At 42.4% G+C, this 23,631-nt stretch overlaps 1 protein-coding gene across 1 annotated transcript in view; it reads right to left on the bottom strand.

Annotated features, from left to right (window-relative positions):
* The window catches only part of KMT2C (lysine methyltransferase 2C), a gene marked incomplete in the record, with an annotated part of 4,117,755 nt that overhangs the window by 3,367,942 nt on the left and 726,182 nt on the right, over nucleotides 1-23,631 (bottom strand). The window contains 1 exon segment of the mRNA XM_044066891.1: nucleotides 3,542-3,713. Within this exon segment, the coding sequence (XP_043922826.1) occupies nucleotides 3,542-3,713 (172 nt within the window).

Genomic DNA, 23,631 nt, shown 5'->3' with positions numbered 1-23,631 from the left:
TAACACATTCAGCATCATCTTCTAAGCATCTTACAATTGTTTCCAGTTGTCACAATCAATGATAAAACTTTGAAAAAAAAAAACTGAACAGTCACAGTCCTTAACTTCACATATCACATGCTCTCGCTAAAGTCACCAATACCCAAAACCTGTTTCACAGAGAGAAAGGTTCAACAGACCCTGTGTGGAGTTAATACTGAGTCTATTCCAAAAGCTCCATGGAAATGATGCACAATCAAAGCTCCTTCTGGGGTAGGACCTAAAAGCTCCATGGCACAGCTTGTGACCATGTCCTCCAAGTTGAGGCGATCAAGAAGGTAATCCTGTAGAACACTCCTACCGTATCTGTAGACTTGCCTTACATTACCAGGGGAGGAAGCACTGCCTGACCCTTGACACACTCAACATTCTAAGCAGAGGCTGCTGTTTATCAAAGAAAAGGGATTTCCTAAAAGAAAATTAAGGGGCAAGGATAGCATTGCACAAGCTTTCCACAGTTGTCAAAAATAATTTCCTGTCTTGAAGGCACTCAGCTAGGTCCTGGCAGGCCAGACCAAAGGGAAGGAACAGCTACACAAACAATGCATCATAACAAAAGATGAACACCCCTTACAATTGCACTTCACTGGCTTAAACCTCAAAGTAACAGCTGATTTTTTGGCTGCGTGTTGGTATCTGGGAAACTAACAATTGACAGCAACATTATAGGATAAACCAGGAGGCACAGTACCCTACTTAAACAGTTTTTAAGTCATGAAAGCACAACTGTAGTACAATATCATCACAATGACTGCATACACGTTGAAGACTCATGCTGGCATCAGCTTAGTATTTTGACAATGTCCCTTCTGCATTTTAGCAACAAGTTATCCATTTTTTTAACGGCTTACAAGGAAGAAATCCTATTATCAGATAGCTTTAACAATGAGAGCCCATATCATGTCTCCAAGGGAGACATGCTGTAAATTTAAATGACGCAAAGCAAATGTGTTTGCTAGTTAACAATAAAACAAAAGTGTAAATTAAGCAGGGACCTGTGAAAGGTTAGACATACACATGCCAAACAAGTAAGCTTCAGATTTTTCACCACAGATAAGCTAAGAAGGGCTGAAGTAAAATGTCATGAACAACATAATGCCTGACAATTCTGGCAAAAGACATTCTTTATTAAACATTCCTGTAACAAAGGAAGTAGACAAAATACTGTATACAAATGTGAATCTAGCATCATTAAGTCAACAGTCCTGTTTTTCTATAGAAAATCTGAGTAAAATAATGTTTTCCTAAATCTATAAACACCAAACAATAATTATGAGTAACTAAGATTTTTGGAATGAAAAATGAGGAATTGGCATTAGGGTGGTGGCCGCACAAAAAAAAAAAATTTAACAATGCCACCTGCTCTGTGCAGAGATGCTTTATGATCTACAGCTATCTTTACAATGACATACTGTTCTTGCTCACAAGTATTACAATTTCCAATAACAAAAAAGTGATGTTCTACTTTCCATTGCTTTTATAGCAACTTCAGTACAAATGGTAAGTTTATTTCTATAGGAGACTGTATTGGCTTTAGCAAGAAACAGACATTGGAGCAGTACCTCAAAGAACCAGCAAACCAACATTTTCATGCAACGTGAGGTGTGGTTTTGATGACTGGTAGTCCGAGACCAAGGATGCACTCATTTTATAACCCTACTGCCTGCCTATTTTAACACTGATGGAGTTAATAGGCGAGGTTAAGGGTGCATAACCCCCCCATGGGCTGTATGACTTGTGATGAACATTAATTACTTATGTAATGGTACCTGCTATTGCACTCGAAAAAGCTGAATAAGGGACTGTCCAGTCTGATAACGTCATACAGACCTGCTGCGTCAAATTTTGAGTTGAATGACTGATTAAATATCTCTGCAGTACTTCAGTCTTGCAACATCAGCATTTCTGAATAATTCACCAACATAGCTTACAAACGTCTGTCTGTCAATGTGGAACACTTATTAACGACTTCATCTATGAAGCTCACAGCACTGTTATTGCTTCTTCATACTTAAAACATTATTTTGAAGAATTAATATGATTCAGTATTACAAACTAATAATTCAGAGTTGTGTACTATTCCTAACAATGTGCGTCAAACGCTTGCAGTGTGGAACAATGTGAAACAAAATGTTAAGACTTAAACTAAAAATTCTCCTCATAATGACTTACAGTTGAGAAATATGCTTGCCAATATTGCTTGTTCATTTTGTTACTGAGATAACCAATAGTCAGGGGATAAGCATTAATCACCTGCTGTAGACATGAGATGAGTGGATATTGCTACTGCACATTCATGGTAGTGCTTCTCTGAGATACAGCCAGATGTTGTCTGCTTTAGTATTGTACAACAAAAAAAAAAGTTTAGACTGCAAATAAAAGGCACAAAGGATTAGAAACACCTAAACTACTGAGATTAAAAGACACCTGCTATTTAAATAATGATAAATCACTATTTTTATGCCAATCATTTTATTATAATCAAAGTTAGTCTTTATACAATCTATTTGCTACTGTCTCTCAGCAGTACTACCACTATGTTTTTTAAAGGACTGTGACTAAATGTGGGAGTGAGATTATCTTAACTGGTTGAAGATCATTTCCAGTTTGGACATGTTTTTATTTTGCAGTCAGATGTTAAAGTTTTAAAAGTAAAATGCTCTCATCACTACTGTATTTACAACAGTCTCACATACTTGCAATCTGTTATCTGTAGGTAGTTTCCTCTGGTAAGAAAATGACTTGAGGCTGAATTTTAAATCATTGTATATACCTCTGTACTGATGCCTAGGACAGAAGTTGCACTGTTTCAGTTCATCATCACCAAAATGCAAAACCATCATGAAAAGTTAAGATAGCATGCTTCATCTTCCCTTCCAATTTTTTCTTTCATTGCTGGTGATTTGTGACGAATCACAGCAACTACTTTAAACCAAACTTCCCAAATCAAATGAACAAACCCATATAAAACAGCATTCACAACTCTAAAGCAACTTATCACTGCCCGTGTATTTTGGTTTCAGAAAACAGACCGATGTGAGCAACAGCACGATTTTCAAAAATAAATGAAACATAATTAGATTGGAAAGATACAAAGACTACATACCTCCCAAACCAACACAGTACATCTACAAATCCCCTCAAAATTTGATTTGATTAAAAATCAGCATGAAACTAGAATTTTTCTGAATAACTCACTAACATAGCTTACAACCTTTTGTCTACCAATGTGGATCACTTGTCTAGGACTTCATCTATGAAGCTCAAAGCACTTTCTTATTTTTAGGTCTTTGAATATCAGACATTATATACTTACTGATAAGAAATTTTGTTGTGGTCTTACTGCAGCTATTTAACCTTAAACAGATGTCTTTTTAGTAAGATCAGTAAACCTAGGAGAAGTAATAAAATCATGGCGCTATGCCTACATCATAACAGCCGAGTTATGATCTCTATCTACAGAGGAATAAAGCTGCTTTATCTTTTACATTTGGTCACTTACCTGCAAGTCTGACAAATCTTGCAGTCTGGACATTGCCAACCAGCACGTTTCAGTGAAGTTACTGATATATCTAGGCACATTCCGTGATAATGCTGACCACAGCTAGTACAAAACAACTGATCTAACAAGTCTCCAGGGCTGTCACAAACTGCACAATTAACATCATCCTTATCTGCAAGAAAAAACAAAACATTAATAAGCAATCAGTGTGAAATTAAATATATGCATATACACTTTACACATCTGACTGTACCCACATCATTATATTATCTACAAGAAGATGTTTGTTTGTAAGCTAAACATGCCTTGCATACTGCCTAACAAACAGCTGAACAAACATCACTACTTCTGAGGTGCTTTTTATAACATTATGGGCTTCCAAACACAAAAGCAGTCAAAGCTCCAGTCCATAGTTATTCTCTCCCTGGTCCTTCCATATGACTAAGACAAATATCTTAAGACAGTCACATAAATCTGTTGACAGCTGTGATGACTGTATCACCATCACAGTCAAAGGTGATCTACCCCACACTCAAGACTGAAAAGTGCTGCCCTAACAAAAACCCTAATTTGCCTAAATGCACATCCAAAGTCAACAGACACACCCCAGATCTGAAGTGCAGTTTCCATATATTTAAAGGTTGGTAAAGTTTTCTCCTCTGGTAGAGGAGGATGTCCATGGGATCAATCCAGGAGTCCGCTGCAACTCATAAGAGAGTAAAGGAGCAAACAGAATTTTAATGCAAGGCTGTCTGTTAGTATGTGCATCAGTGATGTATACACATAACTTATGGACTTGCCATAATGATAAATTTAGTTGATATATATCTGTCCATAAACTGAAACTGGATGGACTCATCAAAGGTGCCCTTTACACAGCAGTGAGATTTTTCATTAGCTCGAGCTCCTCCTCCATAATCCACTGCTCCTAGCTAGCTTCTCTAGCTGAAGCAAGGCCATCAACCATCAGATAGTGAAGACTACAGATAACCAGAAATGACAGGTCACTAACAGGTGACAACACAGCACTCTTTTCACCAATAACAGACCTTTGGTGCTCCTCCATTCCCTTCCATAAAGGGCACCAAGGAAAGTACAGGTGGATGGGTTATTTCTAGTGTATGGACAGAGATAAACGAAACCCAACATTCAGGTAAGTACATAACTTAACACATTTTAAGTTGGTTAAGGACAGAATCCTCAGCAGATCATGGGAGGAATTAAGATAATATTCCTTTGAGAATGGATGCCTGAAAGTAGGCTCTGGACCTGGACAAAATGTTCAAACTCTAATGCCTGGCAAAGGATTAGAAGGAAGATCATTTAGCAGCTACACATTTTGCCTAGAGAACGCTTACTAAGGAAAGCCACTGAGGTAGCTTGAGCCCTGACAGAGTGTGCTCTGGGCTTGAAAGGGAGTGGCATATTGCTAGACTTGTAACAGAAAATACAGTCACATCCATGTGGAAAGAGATAGTTTAGTTGCCTTTTGACTTTCCTTTACCCTGGAAAGGGATATAAATAAGTGGTCAACTTTTTCTGAATTCCTTTGTTCTTTGCAAATAAACTCTAAGTTGTCTATGCACATCTATGCAGTCCAATAGACAGCCTCCTTTGTTAGCATAATTTGAAGAAAACTAGCAAATGGACAGACTGATTTAAGTTGGACTGTTGCAACCTTCAGCACAACAGAGGGACCCTGCCCTAGTGGAAAATAATGCAAGGGAACACAGATGAAGGGGCCTGCAATTTGAAAACGATAAGAAATGGAGTTGAGCGACTTCCAAGATGGCTGCATGTTGAGTAACCACTTAATTCTGGCTCTCCCAGTGTGAAGACCGAAACTTAGCAGAGAGGGCCAGTGGACTTAAATAAATTTTAGTAACTGGATAGTAAGTGCACTGTCTGGATGCCAGGAAAAAATACAGAGGACCTGTAAGAAAATTAACTACAAAAGGTGAGGAAGAAACACCCACAAGCTTCAGACATGACTTCAAGTACATGACAACTGCAGGCAGACTTTATTAAAATACATCAACTCAAACAACAAAAGGCTGAAAAATAAAAGAAGCTTTAAACAGATATTCAGATGAGGTGATAAAAATGCAAAAATCAAAGCCTGAAATGAAGAAAAAGGCTGGCTGAATAGGAGATTGCTCAAGAAGAGATGTTTCAAAAAATAACAGAATTAGAGGACAGACCAAGTAGGGAAACCTGAGATTTTATGCTGTAGCAGAGAAGCTGGAAGGAACAGACTATTCATTTTATGAAAGCACAAATAAGCATCTAGACTGGTACTCCACAGAGTCTGTTTTCAGTTGAAACGGCACATTGTGTGCATGCTCCAAACCTGGCTATGAGAAAGCAATCTACACCTTTAACAGTAAAGATGCAATCCTACCACCAGAAGTTGTTAATTCTGACAAAACTGTGGCAGAAGGACAAAGTATTAAAAGTGAGAGACAGTTAAGTGTTTGTGGAGAATGACTACTCATTGTACACCAGGCAAACAATTTAGGGAATGCTGAGAAGCAGGTGTGAGATTCAAACTGCTGTACCCAGCTATCTTCAAAATATTCTTCCCTGGAGGGACAAACTAATTTTTGATGAAGTACACACTAAGAAGGAAATACAACAGTTTGTACAACAAAAAGTGAGCTGTGAAACAGAAGATTTTGCTTCTTGTTCTTCTGGTAATAAAGACCACAGAGAGACTGTGCCAGTGAAAACTTTTCAAACGTTACAACAGAAAATGCTTGAGAGAAGGAAAAAAGCACAAGAGTCGACCTGAAGAATTGAGAGTATGTTGAAAATGAAGCAGAGACAGGATCTGGGAGATGGATATGAACACAAATAAAACCAGTAACTTGGAAATTGACAAATATGGGATTACAAAGCAATAACTATATTTGTAAAACATGAGAGAACAAGAATGTCCGGAAATACTGGACTTTTTTGGACTACGTTAACCTTGTAGGGGACCTTAATGTTAGGAAAAATACTTGGAGGGGAAGAAGAGGGACAAACTTAACTAAGTAAAACATTTATTTTCTAAACGGTACTATTTTTATAGTGCATAATTTTCTCTGCATGCTACAAAGTTTTCTCAGTTATTTTTAAGTGTAATGGGAAGACTACTTAAAAGGTGTTTCTATTTTTTTCTTTCTTCCTTCTTTCTCCTTGTTCAGTTTTAAGAAATGTAGGCACTGCAATGTAAAGTCTGGTTAAAAGAGTATGACTAAAGAAAAATGTGTGTGCTTTTTCTCATTCTTGCATAGCAGAATGACTGGATTAAGGACCTTAGCTTGATGTAGTAATACATTTTAAGAGAAAGCAAGTAAACAAAAAAGAACACTGAACAATATACATATTTTTCTAGCAAATAAATGTATGCTTAGTAGAAATTCTGTATCAGGTCCTCATGTCTCCAGGAGAAAATCTGATAAAGATAAATGGCTGTCTATTGGACTGCATAGATGTGCCAGTGTTATCCCAGGTGAGAGAGCTATACAGATAAGATAAAACCAGACAGCACTTAGTAGAAGCACAGGTTGCACCATTTATTTCAACGTGGATAACCTTTCTTTTAGGATAACTCAAGGCTGTGAGTGCAGCTGTCATTTGGGACATTTGTTCCTATAAGGAGGGCAAAACTTCAATATTTGAAGATGTACATATTTTTGTGTCTTATTATTAAGTTAATAGGTTTAAGGGGGGACTGGGGGAGTGCTTGCTTTCTAGTATGAGGGCTTCCAATAAAACAAACATTTCTGGAAGATGTGACATAGGCTCCAATGGATATGACAAGAAACAACTGTATAAAAGATCAACCTGCCAAACAGTGTATGCATGCAACACAAACGCTGGAACTATACATTTAACAAAAAGCTGTTATACATAGAAGGTGGGAATAACAACTTTTTAATTCAATGATGTTTTCTGTAATGTTTTTAAATGTCAAAGGTCTCACAAATAAATACAAACAAAGAAAGAGTAGTGAACTATATTAAAAAAGCTATGATACAGGAGACACGCCTGGAAAGAAGTGAAAATGTGAATTTGATAAAGAAAGGTTTTTAGAATGGTTAATTCAGCAGAATACCTGGGACAAAGCAAAGGAGAAGTACATATGTAAACTGCAAGAGAAGCTCCAATAGTGACAGAAGATAAAAAAGATAATGGTAGCTATGTAGTACTAGGGGGCTACTGGAAAGGGAGGAGGATTACACTGGCATGTATTTATATTCCACCTAAACTGCTATAATGCAGCTTAAGAAAATTCTGGGAGAAAACTGGCTTTCAGCAAGGAATATTACTTATAGGTGGGAACTGGAATTTGATTTTCATCAGTAAAGATGTGTTGGGGGCAGATGGGAAAATATAACAAAGGACAGCAGATCTTCTAGTAAATTTATTAAAATATTTGGCATGGAAGTTGTGAATCAGTCCTAGGGAGTTTGGAGTTAATTTATATATTACTCTCCAAGATACAAAAACTATGCAAGGCTAGACAGAATTTACATTTCACAGGAGCATGTGCATCTAACTGAAAGTCTTGATATGCAACCAATAACTATTTCAGATCATGCACCAATAATAACTAAATTAAAAACACAGGGTAGTGAAATAAAAATGAGACACTGGCACTTTCTCACCTATCTGTTGAAAAGAGGAATTTAAGGAATGGGTGGATGAAATTATTCAGGTGCGATTAAAGAAGATACAAATTTCTTCTGAAAATATAGCTGGGGAGTGGGATAAAATTAAAGTGGAGTTTAAAAATAGGGTGGAAATAAAAAAAAGAAAGCGAGATATGGTTAAGAAGTAACAAGAATTATTTAGAGGGACTTAAAACCGTTAAAGTATTGCAAAACAGGGGGAATCCTACAGAAGAAGAAGAGGGGCAACTGCAGAATGCTAAACAGAAAATAACAGATTGCCTCACTAATATGCATGAGTTTAGAAAGATTGTTAACTTTAATAACTCTACAGCACAATGACACATGCAACATAACGTAGAAAAGGCTGTTGCCAAGCTTAGGGATCCTGTATAACAAAGAAGATAAGAGATACTGTAGAAGTATTAGAAATATCTCAGAAATTCTATGAAAGTCTCTATAAAGCAGAGAAATATGGTAATCAAGAAAAGTTGCAAATGGAAATGTTTATGGAAAAATTAAATATACCAAGGTCAGAGGTAGACAAGGCTTAATTACTAACAGCTAGGATAGGAGGAGTAAGATAAAAATGGTGACATATAACCAATCTACAGGAAAGTCTCCAGGAATAGATAGTATTCCTGTGGAAGTTTGGAAGCTAGGAGGGAAAAACTGAATGATCTGGAAGGCTTTAACACTATTTTAAGAGGAAGAAAAGTACCAAAATCCTGGAAGAAAGAGATAGTAGTTGTAATACCTAAAGAGTGTAAAGATCCATTAGATCCAGCTTCAAAAGGCCCACTTCAATACTAAACCATGATTATAAAGTGTTTATGTCTATAAAGGCTAAAAATTGCAAAAGCAATGTCAAAATTGACAGATATAGGTCAGTATGGTTTTGTGAAGGGGAGGCAAATATTTGACAACATTAACAGAACACTGATGATCCACAGGGAAGCAGAATGTAAGAAAATACCATAGTTGCTGGTGGACCTTAATGCAGAGAAAGCATTTGACAGAGTAAGCTGGGAGTTTAAGAGCACTGCAAAAGAAGTATTTGCATTCTCTGAGAAAATTAAAAGGTTGATTAGGAGGATATATGAGGGATCGGAGGTGAAAATTAAAGTGGGTGGGGCCCTCTCTGACAATTTCTACTTGATCAGAGGAACCAGGCAGGGATGTGTCTTCTTTCCCCTTTGTTATTTGCACTAAATTTAGAACTACTGGCAAAGAAAATAAGAGACTCAGCAATTCAAGGATATAAATGGTGTGGTAGTCAAGAAAAGCTGGCTCTATTTGCAGACATTATTTTATACTTGATAAAACCAGAAAAGGACATTACAGTGCTTGGAACACAGACAGTTTCAAATATTTTTAGAATACAAAATTAATGAATCTAAAACAAAGTCAATAATGGTAAATTATATACCCACACATGAATTGGTTCAGCAATATTCATATGTATGAGGACATGATAAAATAAAAGTATTTAGGAGTATGGGTTAAAAATTATTCCAGTGTGGCAGCTAAGGATATGTGGGAAGAGACTAAATAAAAGATAATGCAAAAACTCAAAAACTGGAAGCTCTGTTATAATGATGTGGATAGTAACATCAGGTCAGGCATATTTTTATCAACCAAAGGTAAAGTTGTGGATAGCAATTAATAAGAAGTTATGTACCTACCATAACGTTCCATGTTAGTTGTCTTCTTCTCGCCTTCTTTCTTGCTGGATGGGTTCGGAGCCGATCCTCGGCTCCGACTCGGCCAATACTAAAAAGCTTGAGAGCTAATTCCACCGGCTTGAGGCTCCCCTATATCCCACAATGCTAGGCGGTAACTACTCAGATCTCGTTTGGTAGCTATACCAAGCAATATTAGTCTCCAAAAATGGAGTAACAAATTTCAGAAGAAGAAACACAAAGAATTCCGGTCGGTCTGTCCAGGCTTGGGGGAAGGAGGGACGAAGAAAGAAGGCGAGAAGAAGACAACTAACATGGAACGTTATGGTAGGTACATAACTTCTTAATGTTAAGTTGTCAATCTCGCCTTCATTCTTGCTGGATGGGACCGTCCTAGCACCTTATCCCGGTGGCCTATCGGAACAGACTCTTGAGAACAGTGGAACCAAAATTGGCACGGCTTCTGGAAACCATGTCCAATTTGTAATGTGAAATGAATGTATGAGGAGAGGCCCATGTGGCTGCTGCACAGATTGAGTCTATTGGCAATCTGTCCTGAAAGGCTATGGATGTAGCTAATGCCCTGGTTGAATGAGCTCTAGGTCTTGAGGGTAATTTTTGATGTCTGATCTCATAGATGAAAGTAAATGTAGAAGTGAGCCATCTAGACAGAGATACTTTGGTAACTGGAAGGCCCAGTCTTCCTTCTGCATATGACAGAAACAATTGATCAGATTTCCTGAGTTGTTTAGTTCTGTCTAAGTAATATCTCAGTTGGCGATGAACATCCAAAAAATGCAGCTTTTGCTCTGATCTATTTGAATAGTTAGGGAAAAAAACGGGGAGATCAATAATCTGGTTTAGGTTAATTTGAGAAGAGATTTTTGGTAAAAAGGATGGGTTCGTCTGGAGAGATACTCTGTCTTTGTGAAAAACTAGGTAAGGAGGACGACTGCAGAGGGCTTGGAGTTCTGATACTCTTTTTGCTGAAGTTATAGCTACCAGAAAAAGTGTCTTCCAGGAAAGCAATTTCAGAGAACATGAAGCCGCTGGTTCGAAAGGGGGAAGAATTAAAGACGCCAGAACCAAGTTTAAATCCCATTGAGGCAGAGGGTCTTTGATCGGAGGTTTGAGAAGAAATATACCTCTTAAGAAGGCCTTACAAAGTTTGTGAGCCATAATGCTGGATTCTGAAACACCCACATGAAAATTTGAAATGGCAGCCAACTGAACTCTAATGGTTGATGCAGAAGATCCTAAATGAAATAGTTCCGCCAGGAAGTCTAAAATGGACTGGATAGGTGCAGTAAAAGGATCAATGTTTTTCGATGATGCCCAAAGGGAAAAATGTTTCCATTTACTAGTATAAATCTTCCAGGTAGAGGATTTATGAGAGGCTATCAATATATCTCGGACCGAGCGAGATATTGAGGGAAGCCTGGCTAAGGTAGGAATTGGAGAAACCATGCTGTGAGGTTTAGGGAAGACAGAGTTTGGTGCAGCTGACCCGACTGATGGGTAATGAGATCTGGTACTGGGTCCAGATGCCAAGGCTGCTCCAAAAGGTAACGATGAAGAAAGGGGAACCATATCTGTCGAGACCAGTAAGGGGCAATGAGGATCATAGTCACTCTCAAGGCGATGGCTTTCTGAATTAGTTGAGGTATAAGTGGAATGGGGGGGGGAAAGGCATGCAGAAGTCCCCGGGGCCAATCGTGGACTAGAGCGTCTCTGGTGGGAAGGCCTGGTAACGGGAAGAGCGTGAAGAAGTCTTGACACTTGCTGTTTTGGGGAGTAGCAAAAAGATCGCAGCAAGGATGGCCCCATCTTAGAAATACCTCTTCTAGAACTGATGTCTTTAGAGACCACTCGTGTGGCATGAGAATTGCTCTGCTCAGCCTGTCTGCAATGACGTTGGATTTCCCGGGGATATGCGTCGCTGTCAGAAAACGTTGAGAAGAGATCGCCCATTGCCAAAGTCTGAGTGCTTCTCGACATAAAGGGTATGATCTGGTTCCGCCTTGTTTGTTGATGTACCACACCACGGACATGTTGTCCGTTTGGATTGCAATAGTCCCTTTGGGAAGAGAGTCGTGAAAGGCTTGCAACGCTAAAAGCACTGCTCTCATCTCTAGGACATTTATGTGCAAGTGGCACTTGAAGGGTTGCCACGTGCCCTGGACTGTCCTGCCCTGATAATGCCCCCCCCACCTGATCAGGGAGGCATCTGTTGTCAACATGGCAACTGGAGGGGGGAGAGTGAAGGGTCTTCCTTGGAGAAGTTGAGGTGACGTGACCCACCAAGATAGATGATTCTTGCATACTTGAGTTATCAGTATGGTATGGGACATTGGGAGTCGTTGAAAGGACCATTGGGTAAAGAGCATCCACTGGAGGATCCTCATGTAAAAGCGAGCTAAGGGGAGAAGGGGAATAGCTGCTGCCATGAGTCCTAGTACCTTTAACACTAATCTGGCTTTGACTTTGACCAATTGCAACAGAAGGGATACTTGGTTCAATGTCTAAAACCCTCTGCTCTGTGAGTGTTGCTGAAAGAGTCTGTGTATCTAATTTGGCGCCTATGAAAGTAATAGACTGACAAGGCAGATTTTTCGAAATTTATTGAGATGCCTAGAGCTTGACAGGTTTGCATGGTGAAATTCCTGGATAGTAGAAGCTGATGCCTGGTGGTGGCCGTAAGGAGCCAATCGTCCAGATATGGAAACACCTGGAATCCCTGGCGCCTCAAGTGAGCCGTGACCACTGCCATGCATTTGGTGAACACTCGGGGGGCTGTAGTGAGACCAAAGGGCAGGGCTCTGAACTGGTAGTGACTGGCTCCCAGCCTGAAGCGGAGATATCTCCTGGAGCGTCGGTTCATTTTGATGTGGTAGTACGCATCCTGAAGATCTATCGAGCACATCCAATTGTCCTGACCCAAGAAGGGTAGGATGGACTGTAGCGTGACCATCCGGAATTTTGTTTTCTTGACAAACTTGTTTAAGTGACTGAGATCTAGAATGGGCCTCCAGTCCCCTGTTTTTTTGGTACCAAAAAGAATTTGGAGTAGATTCCGGATCCTTGCTGGTCTGCTGGGACTGGTTGGATGACTCTTTTTAATAGCAGCTTTGAGACTTCCAATGCTGCTTTTTCCCTTAGACCGGGTGGAACATCTGGAAGGGATTTTTTTGGTTGAGTTGGAATATGAATAAAGGGAATTTTGTAACCCTCGGATATGATCGACTGTACCCATTTGTCTTGAGTTAGGGAAAGCCAGGCTTCTGGGTACAGTGATAATCTTCCCCCGACTGCCTCCGAAGGTGGACAGCCGGGCAGCCCCTCAGGGGTGCTGAAAGGGTTTGTCAGCGAAAGTACAGTTTTGTACCTACCATAAATGTAGATGTCTGAGAGGAATGCATCTGCAGTCCTTACAAATGGGTTGTCCTGTCGTCAGGCAGCCCCTCGGTCGGCCGGATTCCAAAGTCTGGGTCTGGCTTCGGCTGGTGTCGCACTTCACCCGACGTCATTGCGGCAGTTTTTCGGGTATAAAGGCATCAGCCGACGCCATTTTCCTCAGTGTTTCTTGCCCCAGATGCCAGGTGCCCTCTTGGTAGGCTAAATTTGGATAAATGCCAAAGTTTCCAAATAGTAGAGAGCAAACACACAAAATAAACATGTATGTACATATATACAAACAAATGCACCATAATAGATCCCCCCAAGCTAGCTGAAGATTGGTAAATACCCTAGGAGTACCTCAGAGGGGAAGGAGGGTGGGTAATCCTGACTGCAGATGCATTCCTCTCGGACATCTACATTTACGGTAGGTACAAAACTGTACTATGTCCTTCAAGGATGCATCTGCAGTCCTTACAAATGTGTAGAATACCATAGCTAAACTAGGGGAGGAGGTAATGAGAATAGATTATGGTGTAGTCAGGATCCCTTGCAAAACAGCAGTGGCAAAGCCAGCACGGGATCTAGAGTATAGAGGTAAGTTATAATGCTTGGCAAATGTATGCACGGAGGTCCAAGTAGCAGCCTCTATAATGTCCTTGGTAGCCACTCCTCGTAAGAAAGCTGTGGTAGTGGCTGTGGCCCTTGTGGAGTGAGGCCTGATGTTCTCTGGAGTTTTCTTTCCATGGTAGGAGTAACAAAGTCTAATGCAATTTCCTATCCATTTGGAGATTGTCTGTTTAGAAATTGGTTTTCCTTCTTTTCCTGTTGCATAAGCTACCAGAAGCTGGTCAGTTTTTCTATTGTTTTTTGTCCTGTCCAGGTAGTAGCGTAATTGCCTGTGTACAGCCAAGGTATGTAAGAGCTTTTCTCCCCTGTTCTGTGGATTGGGGAAGAATGTAGGAAGGTGGATAGCCTGATTTAAAGAGACTCTGGATACCACCTTAGGCATAAATGTAGGATTTGTTCTCATGGACACTATCTTGATGGAAGATCAGGAAGGGTTGTACTGCCATTAATGCTTGTAGTTCAGAGACCCTTCTAGCTGAAGTTATTGCCAGCAGGAAGGCAGTTTTCCAGGATAAGTATTGCAAGTCTGCTGTAGCTGCTGGCTCGAAAGGAGGTAGAGTCAGTTTTTCTAGCACAAAGTTCAAGTCCCATGCTGGCAATGGAGGTTTCCTAGGAGGTTTTACATTTTTAATTCCCCTCAAACTGCCTGAGCAGAGGATGCGAGAAGACAGGAGGATCCAAGCTGTATTGTGCTGAAATAGCTGATGCATGTATCTTTATGGAGGAACAGGACAGGCCTGTGTGGTAGAGCTCGGCCAAGTACTCCAGGATGTTGGCTATGTTCACCAGTGTCACATCTTGCCCCTTTGCAGCACTCCAGATGAGATATCTTTTCCATTTTGCTGCATAATTCTTTCGTGTTGAAGGTCTACGAGCCTCCAGGATTATGTCCTTAACCCTTTGGGATAAATTTGGGTTAATTTCTGTCATGTAATGTTCCAGGCAGTTAGCTGCAGAGTTTTTAGGTTTGGATGCAGAATGTTGTAGTTGTTCTGTGTCAGCAGTAATGGGATCAGGGGCAGTTTCCATATTTGTTCCCGGGACATGCTCCTCAGCAGTGGGTACCAATGTTGTCTTGGCCAGTCTGGGGCTATCAGAATGATCCTCGGACGTTCCTCTTTGATCTTGAGAAGCACCTTGTGCATCAAAGGAAGTGGTGGGAATGCGTATGCTGTCAGGCTTTTCCAACTGAAGGATAGGGAGTCCACCTTCCAAGCAAGTGGGTGGTAAGTCCTTGTGCAGAATTTCTTCAACTGGTGATTGTATGGGGATGCAAACAAGTCTATTTGTGGTAATCCCCATTCTCTTGTGAAGGCTTCGAAGATGTCCGGATGCAGCATCCATTCGTGGGCATCTGTTGTAGTTCTGCTTAGTATGTCTGCTAGAATGTTTTCCTTCCCTGGTACATAAATTGCCTGTAACTGAAGGTTGTAGCTTAGAGCCACATCCCATAGGTCTAGCGTCAGCCGGCATAGGGGGTATGAGTGCGTGCCTCCCTGTTTGTTGATGTACCACATAACTGTGGTGTTGTCTGTCCTTATCAACAGCTGGCCTTCATGGAGAAGAGGTCTGAATGCCTGGATTGCCAATTTTACTGCCATCATTTCTTTTAGATTTATGTGCAGATGCAGTTGGTCTTGAGTCCATAGGCCTTGAATGCACTTGTCCATCATGTGTGCCCCCCAACCGAGGTCTGAGGCATCTGTCGTGATAGTTTGTCTTGGTTGACTTTTGCAGAAGGGCAGTCCTGTGTTTGATTGACAGGCCTGAGCCCACCATAAGAACTCTTGCTTCAGGCATGGGATCATTGGAATTTTGGTTTCCAGGCTGTGCTTGTGCTGAGACCACAAATTCTTTAGGTACCACTGTAGCTTTCTCATATGAAGCCTGGCATGAGGGACCAGAATTATGCAGGATGCCATGAAGCCTAGAGCTTGTAGCACTTTTCTTGCAGTTAGATGGCTCTGCTTTGTTAATGCCAAGAAATAGAGAGGAAGTTGCTCTTTCTTTTCTGCAGTTAGAAATGCCATTTGTTTTGATGTGTCCAGTTCTGCACCCAGAAAGGTTATTATTTGGGATGGAATCAGCCTTGACTTTTTTGTATTGACTGTGTATCCCAGGGCTTGTAGCAGGTAGATGACTCTTTGTAAGTCTTCTGTTAATTTGTTTTTGTTGTCCACTTGTATCAGGCAGTCGTCCAGGTAGGGATAGATTTGAATTCCCTGAAGTCTGCAATGAGCAATTACTGATGCCAGGCATTTCGTGAACACTCTGGGCACAGTAGATAAGCCAAAGGGCAATGCTGAGAATTGATAATGCTCTGATCCTGCAAGAAATCTGAGGTATCTTCTGCAAATTGGTCTTATGGGGACGTGCAGGTATGCCCTCCTTGAGATCTAGAGTTACCAGCCAAGACTCCTTGCCCAGCATGGGAAGAAGCTGCTGTAGGGTCAGCATTTTGAATTTTGGAACAATGAGGAATGTGTTTAGAGCGGACAGATCTAGAATAGGCCTCCATTTGTTTTCCTTTTCCACAGCACGCATTCTTAATAACTGAGATATTTGTTTTAGAGCTTCTGCCCTTTGAGAAGGTGGTAGGTTTGGCATTCCTCTCTTTCCTGGTAACGTATGGAAATGGAACCTGTAACCTTTGTCTATAGTCTGCAAAATCCATTTTTCTCTTGTAATGCAGTGCCAGTTTCTTGAAAATAATGTTAGCTTTCCGCCTACGGGCGCTTCTAGTTGTTCCCTGGTAGGCGGTGCCACCGCCAAGTCACTGTGATTGAGCTGTTGTAGTGGTGGTGGCTGTATCCGTGCCTCGTTGGTTGTTACCCTGCCACTGGCGACCCCTGTAGGCACCTCTGGATTGGTTTCTGCCTCTAGAGCGCCTATTCCTGCCTCTTTGTGCCTTAGAGGAGTCTGGAAAGGACCAATTCTTGGAGGGCCAATTCCTGCTAAACCTTGGAGGTTGAACTTGTAAGAAATCTTTTACTGTTTACACAGATTTTGCTTTCTCTTCCATCTTTTTCAGAACCTGCTGTGCGGGGGCACCAAATGAATTGACCTTGTCCATAGGTGCATCCAAAAGCTTAGATTTGACATGGTCTGGTAATGCCTGCTCTTTCAACCATGCATGTCTCCTGATAACTGTGCCAGTCATGGCTGACCTAAAGGAAGCCTCCAGTGCATCATAGTCACATTTTAAAGAACGGTTACTAACCTGCTGTATGTTATGTAACATTTCTTGAACATACTTTTTATCTAAAGATTCTTCAGAGGACAGCTTTTTAGTCAACTGGTCAAGCATAAACTCTTGATATTGAATCATATGAAATTGGCAGTTCAAAGCTCTAGCTGACAAAGTAGCAGAGGTGTAAACTTTTTTACCCCATCTCTCTAAGGACCTGGATTCCCTTTCAGAGGGGAGGGGGTATTTAGAAGTAGTAGCTGCTACAGCTTTAGGGCCCTGGGAGATAGTCTCTGGATCTGCAAAAGGGGCCTTATATAAGTGGTGATGAGTGTCCGGGACCCTGTAGTATCTATCAGGTTTAGCAGGAGCCGGAGGTAAAGTATCAGGAGTAGTACAAGCATCATTAAATGCATCATCAACAACAGATAGAACTGGAGGAATAGCTAAAGGCCTATGCTGTGGTAAGTGTAGAAAGGTCCTAAGCCTTTTTCTAGAGTCTGAGAAATCTTGGCCCTGCCACTGAAATTGTTCCCTCATAGCATGCAAGGTTTCCCCAAAGGAAAATTCCTCAGGAGGAGAGGCTGAAGGGATGGACTCCTCAGCATCAGAGTCTTCGTAAGGAGAATAAGAAGCCTCAGGAGGGTCTGTATGATCTGAATCATCAGAAGAATCATCTGTGGCTACTGGCTCAGGGGGCTCTGCTCTAGGCCTCTTTTCTGGAGGAGGGAGAGGCCCTGTCTGGATGAGGCTGGGATCCACGAATTAAAGTGATGAGATCCTGTGCCAAAGAAAGCATATGGGAACTGGTGCTGGGCCTGTGAGAGGGGGGCTTGGCAGGCACAGGTTTGGAAGTTTTGGCTGCTTTAGCCCTGGCAAAGGCCTTAATAGACATGGCTGGAGGAGGCCTAGCAGCTCCACGTGCAGGGGTAGAAATATCTAGTGGAATGGTGTCTGATAAATCCTGTGAAATCGCAACAGAAGGCTGGATTTCAGAAGCCGTTTCTACCAGTACAGAAGAGGCCTCGGTAGAAGGCAAGTTATCTGCTGAAGAAAGAACTGCTTGCTCGGTTTCGGCCAAAACCGAGACACTCGTGGATTGCTTAACTGTGGTTTCAGCCGAAACCGCGGACCGCGAGTGTCGGTCCTTTTCTTTGCGTTTTTTGGTTATTTGTGTAGTCGGAGGATCCGACGGTATAATGTAGGCAAAATCGGAGCCGAAAATCTGTTCAGCAAAGTCCGAGCGACGTCTAAGCGTCCGTCGGTTAAAAGAAGCACAGGCTAGACAAGCTGCTATGTCGTGGTCTGGGCCTAAGCAATGTATGCAATAGGAGTGGAAATCTTTATGAGGTATTTGTTTCCCACAAGATAAACAATTATTAACTTTCTCTGACATCGGCTGAGGCAAGAAAGAGTCCCCAACGGGGTACTTAGCTTTATAGAAGTCTTCAAAGTAGTATTCGGTAGTAGTATTCTCTGGATCTGACCGACCGGCACTTGCGAACAGCTTCTGCTTCGGGCGCCACGCGGCAAGAAAGACTGAGGAAAATGGCGTCGGCTGATGCCTTTATACCCGAAAAACTGCCGCAATGACGTCGGGTGAAGTGCGACACCAGCCGAAGCCAGACCCAGACTTTGGAATCCGGCCGACCGAGGGGCTACCTGATGACAGGACAACCCATTTGTAAGGACTGCAGATGCATCCTTGAAGGACATCACCTCTCTGCTACCCTGGTTTTGCGGACCTCCTCTGCCTCTGGGGCGGCGTCTATTATTATTCCCCCCTCTGCCTCTAGAGGGGAATCGGCCTTGTGCGTCAGATGAGACTCCCTGAGATTGTTTCCGGAACCACATCTTCCCTCCCCTCTGACCTTTGGGATAGGGTCTAGAAGGGGTGGAAAACGGACTCCTGCAGAGAGTCTTACCTTCCACCTCGCACCTGGTCAATGTATCCTTCACCTGTGGACCAAACAAAGATGATCCGTCAAAGGGGGAATTGGTGAAGGACGCCTTGAAAGGGTCCGCAAAGTTGCACAGTCGCATCCAGGCGTGCCTTCGTAAGGCAATGCCCGTGCCTGCAGATCTACTCGCTCCATCTGCTGCGTATGAAACCAGTCGCATGAAGGAGTTCACAATTGAATTTAGGGTTGCCAACTGGGAGTTCATAGTGTCTTTGAACCCCTCAGCTGTAGGATCCTTCATCAGTTCACCCATATCCTTGAGTAAATCTCTTTGGAGGCAGTGAAGTGGCATAAGTAGTTCAGCGACCACATAGAAAAGGTCGCTGACGAAAACATCCGCTTACCGTATCTGTCCATGGTCCTAGACTCTTTATTAGGAGGATGGACAGGAACAGAAGGATCAGCTAATTCCTTCTTTGTGGCGCAGCCACCACCATGGCATCAACCGGGACACCTTTGGATAGAAACTGTTTGTCTGAGGGAGCAGTGATAAATTTGGATGGTCTCCTCGGGGTGGGTTCCACTGAGTCAGGAGCCGTCCAAGCCTTCCTTGCCACCACTTCCATAAGGGGTCAAAGGGAGGGACACCCAGGAGGTAGAAGGCGAGAACCAAGCCTCAAGATACACTGACTCATCCTCCGAAGGGTTAAGGGCTGGCCAATTCCCCTCTGTTTGAGGATTTCAAGGATGTCCAAGGAGACATCCTCAGAGGGGGAACGAGGGGACCCTTCAGATTCCTCTAAGTCAGTGTCAGAGATGATAGACTCAGGGGAGTCAATGTGCTTCCTCTTGCACTGCCTCTTCCTAGGGGGATCTCCTGCAGGGTCAGGAGAGACCTCGGAAGAGGAGGAAATTCCCAATGGGGAACCTTGAGGAGTTGGTTCTCTGCGGTGTGAGACAAGGGGGTGAGTAGAAATCACCGCAGGCACTGTAGATGGAGGGGCTGAGGGAGCTGACTGTGGGGCAGAACCTGGTTCTAGCATGCTCCGCATGACCTCGAAGGCATCTCTGTCAGGCAAGGCCCGAGGCCCTCGCTCCGAAGAGACAAGGACCCCTCCCGGCACTGACAGACGGCTCCGAAGCCGATGTCGGAGCCGAGCTCCTGCGCCAAGCCCGAGAGGGAGGCGGGTCGGACAAGGGTCCGATGCCACTCGCCCCTCGGAGCCGGAGGAAGCCCGGCGCCGAGATCCCTCAAAGAGGAGACGGAGCAGGCGACCGAGCGAAAAGATGGTAACGGATCCGGCACCGACAGTGATGGCTCCAACAAGCCCTGGCTCGAACTTCGAAGAGTCGGAGGAGGAATGTAATGAGGGCGGAAATAGCCAGCGACTGATGAGTCGGGCTATGGAGCATTGGGCCAGTGCCTTGGACTTAAAAGTCTACTCACCACCCTCTGCAAATCATGGTCTGACAACCTGGAAGACCGAGAGGAATGTGATTTGTGACTCCGCTCTGAAAGTAGAGGAGATCCTGGTGCGAGTGTACAGAATCAATTGAGGGGACCTGGATCTCTTTCTATGAAATGGCTCGATAATGGTATCGGAGCCGATGAACTTACTAGCCGGCTCCAGCCGGGCAGTAATAGTAGAGTAGATCCTATAGAAGGGATCTCGATCTCTTTTAGAATGTGGCTCCGATAGTATCGAGCCGATGAAGACAACAGCCTCGGCTCCAGCCGAGCCGAGGTAATAGTTGAGGCCCAAAACATCGGCTCCAGCCAGTGCCGATGTCGGAGCCTGCTTCGACATTACTACAGTCGACTCAGGAGCAGGAGTCGACTGTTTTGAAGCCTTCGAAGGTTTTCCCGAACTAGACTGAGTCGGGGGGCCTTCAGGCTTTAACAAACCCCTTAGAATGAGTTTGTTCTTGCGCTCCTGCAGGACTCGAGGGCTGAAACCATGGCAGACAGCACATGAGTCCTGCAGGTGCACAGGCCCCAGGCAGTACACACAAGAAGTGTGACAGTCTGTCAGAGACATTTTCTGACAGCACGAGTCACACTTCTTGAAGCCTGAGACCTTTTCCTTAGACATTATAGGGAAAGTGCCTGACAACAGAAAAAAAACACCACAGACACACCCTGTATAAAAAAGTTATTTTAAATTTAGCTAACAATAAACTATAAACTAAAGGCTAAAAAGCCACAGACACACACAAGCCCTTACTGACAAAAAGAAAACTAAACTAGTCACTGAAGGGCTGGGGGAAGGGAAGGGCCGAAGGCCTACAAGATAAGGGGAGAAAGGTAAGGACTCGACAAAAAAAAGGGGTCGAGAGATCTAAATTTAAATTAAACTAAAATTAAACTAAAAGGGCTAAGATATGAACAACAAAAAGGGGATTTAGAAGTACCTGAAAAGGTAAAAGTTAAACTAACCTGCCTGAGCGGGTAGAAGAGCACCTCGTCAGCTATAGCGGCAAACGAGATCTGAGTAGTTACCGCCTAGCATTGTGGGATATAGGGGAGCCTCGAGCCGGTGGAATTAGCTCTCGAGCTTTTTAGTATTGGCCGAGTCAGAGCCGAGGATCGGCTCCGAACCCATCCAGTAAGAATGAAGGCGAGATTGACAACTTAACATTAAAAAGCTGAAGGATTTCAGCTGAGAGGGGAAGACAGCAAGAGACAAGTGGGACAAACAGATTTTTCCAACAGAATAAGGCAGATTTGGGATTACCCAATTTGAAGAGGTATTTCAGAGCTACACATTTAAGGCTCCTATACATACCACAAGCAGAAAACTATAATTCAAAGTGGAAAGGGATCACAATGAAACAAGACGGAAGCTCAAGAAACAAGGACATACTGGGATTTTTTGATGCAGACCTTTAAGGAGTATAACAATAATCAAAGAATATTATGCTCAAAGTAGCAGGAATTATTCTAAGAACCAAGTCAACACGGGAATGGAGAAAGGAGATTCTGCCAATGGGAATTACTGCAATTAGGGATACAGACAATAAGAAAGGGGGGTCTGGAATTTATTGGAGAAAACTGGCAAAGGAACCAAGGTATTGGGAGCAAATAACTAGAGACGGAATGGTAACAGAAAGGGAAGATGCCAATAATTGTTTTGGACTGAAAAAAAAAAAAGAATTTATTTGGACTGCAGGTTAGAGACTGCCTTCATTATCAAGGACTGATATCAGAGTATAGGCAAAGAAAAAAAACAGGGGGGGGTCTTAAACGAAAGACTAGCACTGGTAGACTTTTTAGTATAACCTAGAACAGAAGCAGCTGTTAAAAAGGATTAACTAGTACAGCATATAAAACATTGCATGTTAACTATAAGAATCAATAAGAGGTGGTTAGAAACGATTGGGAAGACACACTAGATAAGCAACTGCAAAGAAACAATGGGGGGTATGTGTTTGTCCCCCAAATATACAACGAAATCTAGAAGATTTAGGATTTTTACTTGGAAATGTTTACATAGATATTTTATACCCAAAGTAGACTCCAGAGAATTTTTCCTGAGGTAGACAGCAAATGTTGCCGAGGTGTGATGGGAAAGAAATAGGTAAATCGGGAACATAACTTCTGGGAGTGTAATAAGTTGGCAGAATGAAGATTCCCAACAGACTACTCCCTCAGAGATACTGGGTAAGAAAATTGGTGTAACCATACATGTCAAGCAGAGCACTTCCTTGGCCCTCTTCAAAAGGAACCTTGACGATTGGATGGGAGATAGGAAATTCACCCCAGGGATTATGTCAGGTGCCCTGCTAGACAGGGGTCCATGGAAGTAAATATTGTGGGAAGAAATATCCAGGGAATTGTTATGGCTAGGCTTGTACAGGCCTTAGGGCCGACAGCCTAGTACCAAACCTATGAACCTAATTATTTTTCTGAGCTATAATACAGAATTAGAATTAGCTAGACACAGCAAGGCCTTGCTGAATGGAATTATGGTGGCTGCCAAAACAGCAATTACTAGAAAATGGAAATCAAAGTCTAAACCAACTGTACTAAAAGTAGTAAACATAGTAACAGAGATAAAACAACTGGAACTGGGATTTTTAGAAAACGGTAAGAGCAAATTATGTAGGAAAAAATGGAATTATCGGAACAATACATACAGAGGAAGAATGATATTTAAAAGAAGGCAGGATTTGAATGAGCTATGTATTGTATGACTGATCATGACTGAGTAGATTACAAATGATGTATAATGATCATGGATCATAGAAGATTATTAGGCTAATGGCCCTAGGGCCCTTACAAGCCTAGCCAAGAGTTTATCCCCAAAAAAAAGAAAACTCAATCAGCACCGGTTGCTCCCGTCAATGAAGGACACAGGTGGAACCTCTGGGACAAATTTGTGGCTTCCAATCAACTCATCAAGGTTGCACTTGAAGAGGGTCAGCGATGTACTTTATTTGACATGTATGGGGGAGTCTATTCCAGAGACGAGGCAGCCTCTGGGAGACCAACCTGTCTATCCAGCAGGTTTTGTTAATGTCAAATATTAGATTTAGGCCTTTCGATCGGGTAATGCATGAGGAGTTAGACTCATGGATATGGAGCACCTCAAGTAGAGCAGTGTCTGAGAGATTGCCTACCATATTTCTTCGTAAA

The sequence above is a fragment of the Protopterus annectens genome, chromosome 3.part1 (assembly GCF_019279795.1).
Source record: "Protopterus annectens isolate FY-2018-M chromosome 3.part1, PAN1.0, whole genome shotgun sequence".
Taxonomy (NCBI): Eukaryota; Metazoa; Chordata; order Ceratodontiformes; family Protopteridae; genus Protopterus; species Protopterus annectens.
This window is presented reverse-complemented; position numbering and strand designations above follow the sequence as displayed.